Source organism: Hypomesus transpacificus, chromosome 9 (assembly GCF_021917145.1).
Source record: "Hypomesus transpacificus isolate Combined female chromosome 9, fHypTra1, whole genome shotgun sequence".
NCBI classification, from domain to species: Eukaryota; Metazoa; Chordata; class Actinopteri; order Osmeriformes; family Osmeridae; genus Hypomesus; species Hypomesus transpacificus.
In genome coordinates, this window is record NC_061068.1 from 3706116 (window position 1) to 3713391 (window position 7276).

The window sequence follows — 7276 nt, forward strand, 5'->3', positions numbered from 1 at the left end:
CTTGGCGCTCAGCCACTTTCACTGGGAATATCCCCCTGTTCCCATCTCCACCATGTCCCTCCATCCCTCTCTCCACTCCATCCCCTTTCCACTACGTCCTCCACCCTCGATCGCTCCACATCCCTCCACCCCCCCCCCCCCCCCCCCCGTCCTCTCCATCCTCTACTCTGACCCCATCGTTGCCACGCCAGCGACATCATCCATCTGCTGCCGTCTGGTATCTCCATGGCTAAGGGGGAGTTCCTGGCCGGCTGAAGCTCAGACTACACCATGTCCAGCTGCTGGACCCGGGACGCAGCCAGGGTTCAGCTGCTCTGATCAGCGCTTGGCCTCCAGGAGAACATAAATCTCCCTCCGTGCCTCCGCTGGCTCCCCACTGGGATTTGATGGGACAGCACATCTGATCCAGCACATCTGATCCAGCAGGCTCCACATGGTTGCCATGTGTTTGTCATGGTTTTGGAAGAGCCTGCATGATTAATCCAGGCAAATTGAAATCCCCACTCCGGCCTATGAGAAAGCAGCAGGAGGAAGCCGGCCAATGAGCAAGCAGGAGGAAGCCTCCGGACTTCCGCTGATTGGTCTTGGGGGGGGCGAATACATGTGATCCAGCCTCTCTGAACAATCTAACCTCCAGATGTCTGGTGACGCTCTGTTGCTTATTTATTGTACACAATGTCTGAGTGCTGCTTTACAGATCGCGGGTACATCGTCGTGGTGATCGATGTCCCTGTCATCTGTAGGCTCCCTGAGGAGTCGGAGGTGCTTCAAACATCTGCATGAGGACGTGGATACGGATCCAGCTGATTGATGGACATCCCTCTCAGACACACGTCTCCTCTGTCATGCCGTACGACCGCAGATGTTGCTGTGAAGATCAGTGGCTGCCCCTGGACCGGGCTGCCTGAACTCAGGATGACATTGGAGAAACACGTCGCAAAAGCACGACACACACTGCATGTACCGTACAGCGTGTTGATAGGATTTCTTTAATCAAGCTGACACAGGATGTTGATTTGATCTCTCACTGGCGTTACACACCCACGAGGGCTCTCCCTTCTGTCACGACTTCAGCGAAAATCAAACATCTTCAGACACACTCAGACACAACACTTCACTTTGTCACCATAGCATATGTTCTTATGGCAACCACAGCAACTAAGAAAGCAACAAACTAAACACCAAGTCAACATCCCCACCTCCGACTCTCAACTGACCAGATCGCCACTAGCTGTGTGTTTGCTTGGACGACAAAGCTAAAGAAAAACAGTCTTGTAATTACGCCGAGGGGGCAGACTCAGGACTGCATTTGATTGAGCCAGATTCCAGCAATAATTATCATTATCAAACCAGCAACCATCCAGCTGGAAGCAGGGCTGTGTTTATTTAGTAGTTGAGGCAGAGCTGAGTCGCAAAGCCCTGAGCTGAAGGAGAGGCCAGACCCAGTTAAGAGCAGAGATTCTTCTCTCTGTAAACAAACATACCATGGCTAATATACATAGCCAGCTAGACATAAGGTTGAATTTGGCTCACGGCCCTATTTTGGATAATTGAAGCTTTTACAATGTAGTAGAGGTGGTTAGAAACTCATTAGTTTGATGATTGACAATGAACAGCAGATGTTAAAGTCAAATCATCGTTACAAATGTAAGCTTGAACCTCGTGGAGATGCTGCAGTTCTTTTGCCTCCGTGTCAAACCAACACTCTTCGTTTTCTTTGGACGCAGAGGAGGGAGTCGTAAAATGTTTATTATCTGAACTCCAGAGAGAATGTGCTGCTGGAGGGATGTTGAAATGATGTCCTTCTGACCAAACTGTGAGTACCCTCTCTTCTCCTCACCCTCCCCAGAGAGCCACATCGAGGAATATTCACACCCACCTCTCAGTGTTACTTCACAGTGCTCTCTGACTGAATGGATTTCTGAAACGCCATGCAATTATCTTCTTGTGAAGTCTTCCTGAGCCTTGCACATTCAGGATCACTTCCAGACCTCAAACATGTCTGTGTGGTTTAATGCTGGAGGCTGGTGGGTTGGTGTTTAGGAGATCAGTCGACACATAATCATTTGAATCTCCATGGTCATTTAGATGCTTCCACGTGCGTATGAAACAAAGTCCCTCTAGGCTTCAGAGATGTTCCTGTGATGCTGCTGTCTTCCTCCGAATCCAGAGATTCTCTGAGGAAGATAGTGTGATGAAGGTAACGAGGTCTCCAGGGTGACAAGGTCTCCGGGGTGACAGGGTGCCCGGGGTGACAGGGTCTCCGTGGTGACACGGTTTCCAGGGTGATGAGGTCTCCAAGGTGGCAGGGTTTTCAAATAGATTCTTGCGATGGAGCTGAACACAGGGGAACGTGATCCTGTTCGAGGGCCAGAAGGGGGCTTTGATTAAACAAGAAAAAGACACTGTGAAACTGCTGACTCAGGCCCTGCTGGGTCAGAGAGGGGTGTGTGTGTGTAAGGACAGACGGTGTCTGTGAGAAAGACAAAACAAGTCTCGCTCCAACAACAAGTGCACTCGCTGCATACTGATAAAGGGTGAAATATCAGTTTCATTGCTGGGGTGTGATAGGGCGCCAGAAACCTACCATCTGGCAGGCAGGCTGTTTTACTGCGGGCTGAGTGGAGCGCTCTGGCCTCCTCTCTGCCTCTGGGAATCAGAGCAAGGCCGGGTCACTCACAACCAACACTGTTCAGCCAGGTTCACGGGAAAGATAGCGTATCCTCCGGTGAGTCTTAGGTCTGAGCCCAGTTGTCAAACAAGCTGACTCACTTCATCAAGCGTCGAGGTAAGTATCCAAAACAGGTGAGCTAGAAAAAGGGTTTGGGTTATGTCCACAGTGAACACGGATTCCAATTCTATTATTTTGGAAGCAGCCCAGTTCAGGATGGCTGTAGTTCCGCTGCTGTATCATAATATCATGAAGACAACACCAGTTCCTAAAGAGCACCAAGCAATCAGCATCGTAGAAAACTTCAGCTCTGGTCTTCGTACTGAGCAATGACGTGATCCCACATGCAACCAGAGCTCTGCGATTGACCCTCTTATCTGCTCTGCGATTGGCCCTCTTATCTACTCTGCAGCCCCAGGGGGCCTCTAGGATGGGTGTCCTGCACAGACTCAGGCCTGGTGTGTGTTAAGAACATGAGATCTACATGCACACTCTGCAGATTACACGCTTGATTAGCTACTAATCCATCTGATACTGACCCAGTTTGGCGGAGCGGATCTGGGAAGCGGTGTGCTGGAGCCCCGCTACTCTGCTCCAGTGGCTCCTCTGGAGGACACAGTGGGAACATGGTGGCTGTTCCTGTGCAGCAGAGTGGGGGTTTGTGAGAGTGCCAGCTGAGGCCTGTGGGGGGAGGGGGGGGGGGGGGGAGTGTGGGGGGGGGGGAGTGGGGGGGGGGGGGGGAGTGGGGGGGGGGGGCAGCGGGGGGGGGGGGATCTCTCTGGGAAAGACTGCCTGATTAAGGACTACTGTAACCCTGCCAGTCCGATGGGAACCACACTGGATGATTAGTAAACTAACATTTGGCAGAGTGGCTCATGTATTTGTTGAAAGACGGTTCACTGCAAAACTTTGAGAGAAAGAAGAGAGAAGGAAAAACCAGAAGAATTTTCCAGTAAGTTCTGGTCATGAGACAGTGGAGAGGACCAGTCTATGTGGCCCAGGTGTCTACTGGCCCACAGTGGGTCCAACATGTCAGTGAAGAGAGCAGAACATTGGGGTTTTAACTGAATTGTTACCACGGTCACCACTATCAATACATGGCAGAGCCAAGATGCTCTGAACCAGAACTTGTGCCAGGCCGGGTCAAGCCAGGCCAAGCCGGGCCAAACTAGACCAGACCAGACCAGACCAGGCTGGGTGGAGGTGTGACACTGGTTTGAACCGTTTCATCCGAGGTCAGATCATCCCGGTTGATAAGCCGGTAATCAGCACCATCTGATCTGCCGTGGGCCAGGAATCCCCCTGAGCCGAGGGGTTTACACAGGCTCGTTAAACACGCAGCATACCCACTCCCTGCTCTCCATAAACACTACCGCCCGCTGGGAGGAACCTTCCAACACTTCCTTTCTCCCAGAAGAGCGGTTCCCAAAGGTTCCCTGTTGGGATATGAATCCTGCTCACTCTCTGAGGCTCGCTTAATCGAGCCTTTGGGGACACGGCGTTACGAGGAGCTGTTCTGCGATACAGCACAATCTCAGACCAGGACTTTAACTCTGCATTCTTACACAACAGTACTTTAACATTGCTAATAAAGCCCAGGTAGAGCTGAGCAGGGAGACTAGCTACTGTGCTTGGCCAGTCTTGTGAAAGGTGAATGTTTTAAGGCTGGGTTAGCGGTCTTAGTTTAAGTGGTTTACGCTGTCAGACCTCTAACCCTAACCCTGAGACCTACATGTTTGATGAGAAAGGCAGGTGTCTGGTGCTCTTACACATCAATGGTAGTGGGGGTGGTTCAATGACAACTCGTGTAAAGGCTGAACATGATTGAGACCAAATGTCAACAATGGAGCATCTCTTGGTCTAATGATGAGACGCTGGTGAGTGGATGAGTTTGAATCCCTGTAAATCACACTGTGCAGTTGTTAGGCAAGCGTTGAGTGTGCTGAATTGAAACACAGCTGTTGTTTCTCACAGCTTCAGCTGAGCTTCATAAATACAGTCCATCTGGAAGTCCTCAGTGTGTATGAGAAACATACAGTATTAGATTATATAATGCTTTACTATAGAGCACAATCCCTTGTTAAATACCAACTGTTGGCGGTGAGCCTGCTTAACTAAGCCAGAGGTCTATGTTCAAAATATATGACCAATAAATAGATGATGGATTAACTTTAGGCATGACTTATAGATAGTGTTATGAGTTATAATGAGACCCATAGAAATAAACTGCGGTTGTGCTGTGTGAGTGTTAGTGTTCATGTAGGAGCTTTAGGGCTCCACCAAGTCAGGGGGAAAACTCCTGTTTGTTTGAAGTGGCACATCAAACTGGGAGCCTGAGGATTGTAAAAAAAGATTTCCCTGCTTTGGCGAGAGGCACTTCTGTCTCTCTTCACCTTTCTTTCTTTCTTTCTTTCTTCCTCTCTCTCTCTTGCTTTGTCTTTCACTATCTACTTCTCTCAATTTCTTTCTTTGAGTTGGCAAAGTTACGTTTGAATCAGGGTTTTCTTAATGGCTCGAATCAGCCCCCGATCCCTGGATTAGATAACCCTGCTGAGAAGAACTCTACAGGAGAGAATACTGGGAGATAACTCTACCAGAGAACATTCTGGGAGATAACTCTATGAGTGAGCATGCTGGGAAATAACTATACAAGAGAGAATGCTGGGAGATAGCTCTACCAGAGAGAATGCTGGGAGATAACTCCACCAGAGAGCATGCTGGGAAATAACTATACAAGAGAGAATGCTGGGAGATAGCTCTACCAGAGAGAATGCTGGGAGATAACTCCACCAGAGAGCATGCTGGGAAATAACTATACAAGAGAGAATGCTGGGAGATAACTCCACCAGAGAGCATGCAGGTAGACGCGTGGTTCCACCAGGGGACTCTTTTAGAGTCTAAGGTGGCTTCTCTAGGCACAATGTCTGTCCGACTATGTGTTTGTTGAACTGGGACTCTCTCTGTGTGTATGTGTGCCTTTCAGTCTGCCTGCCTGCCTGCCAGTAGGAATCACTACAGGTTATGGTCTAGACCAGAGTTGAGGCTAGGTTAGACCATGCAGTGAGGAGACCATTAGAAGTAATTTAGCATCAAGCTAAACAAGCATCTGTTGATTACCCCTTCCTGCTGCTTGCAGGCTGGGGAGGTCTGGGCACGTAGAAGATGTGGTCGAATACCTTTGCTAATGGAGATGTTCCGTAACCATTGTAGGTTGAGCTGACCCCCAAGAGATTACATAGGTCAGGGGTCATGACCTATCTCCTAAGGAATGGAGGTTGACTACTGCTCTGGAAACACAACTGGCAAAAACCACCTGGGTGGCAGCACACACACACACACACTTTAGTCCTCGACTCCTTCCCCTTCTCTCCTCCTCCTTCCTGTGAATATCCACCGTAAGACTTCACAATAAAGAATTCAAGAAAGAGGTTGAACGGAAGGATGATCCTCCTCCTGTTTGTCTGTACCTCACGCTGCTGCTCCTACCTTCTGGATCCAGTGCGTGTTGTTCTCCATGGCGGTCTCCAGGTGCTGCAGTCTCTCCTTCAGCCAGTCCTTCTGGCCGGGGGTCGGGGGTCCGTCCTTCTGGAGCACGCTGGCGCCGCCCTGCTGGATGTGGCTGCCCTGGCAGCTCTCCATCTCCGGCAGCACGAAGGTGTAGCTGCAGCGCCCGTGCTGCACGCGGTGGAGCCTTCTCTGTTTGTCGCCTGCTCCTCGTTCTCCTCCTCGCCCTCCTCCTCGCCGCTGGTTCCTTCCTCCGCCTCCTCCGGCAGCACTTGCCCCCCTCGTGCCAGGCATCACCACCGCGGCCCACAGAACCAGGCACCAGCCTAGCAGCAAAGCCTTCATAGTCCTCCTGGGTTTCCTCTCCTTTTATTTCCAATATTCTCCTTTCTTCCTACCTGAAAGCCCAGGTGACGGGAGCCTGCACAGAGCTGTCGCAGTGTAATGTTTCCCCCCCTCCTCCCTCACTCACTCATAGGTGGTGATGCTCATGGTTCCGCCTGTAGTCAGACAGGAGTCTGGGTTCCTGTCCTCCTCTTGTCGTTGTTGACTGAGATCTGATAGCTCCAAGGTCTGCTAATTAATAACGATGTTGCCTTTCTTTTCCCTCTCAGCCACAGTCCCTAACTTCCTGCCAGTTCTCCTTGGTGTCCAGTGGAATAGAAAAGAACAGACACACACACTAACCCTATGGAGACTGACAGAGATAGGGGCCGAATGAGCTTTTCTAAATCTCTCAATCTTCAGTAGAGGGTAAGAGCGAGAGAGAGTTGTTTTTTTTCTCCCATCCTTCTGCAAAGGGTTGAGTTTCAGAAGTGGCCAGAGTGAAACAGCTAAGCTTGCTCTTATCGGGAGGCTGGGGGGTAAAGGGAGGAGGGAGAAAAGGGAGGAGGGAGAGAGAGGGGGGAGGAGAGAGAGTGGGAGGAGAGAGAGAGACAGAAAGAGAGAGAGAAAGAGAGAGAGAGGGGACTGGAGATGAGAGAGACAGAGAGAGAGGGTAGGCCAAGCTTTGGGAGGTCTATTAAAATAGTTATCTTGATCTGTGCAAGAAAAGGAAAAGAAAAGAGGAGGGAGGAGAAAAGAGGGTGAAGAGGGGGGAAG

At 50.4% G+C, this 7276-nt stretch overlaps 1 protein-coding gene across 1 annotated transcript in view; it reads right to left on the minus strand.

Moving 5' to 3' along the window:
* The window catches only part of angpt4 (angiopoietin 4), a 14672-nt gene extending 7617 nt beyond the window's left edge, over positions 1 to 7055 (minus strand). The window contains 1 exon segment of the mRNA XM_047026244.1: positions 6158 to 7055. Within this exon segment, the coding sequence (XP_046882200.1) occupies positions 6158 to 6520 (363 nt within the window). The 5' untranslated portion in view covers positions 6521 to 7055.
* Between the last annotated feature and the right edge of the window lie 221 nt (positions 7056 to 7276).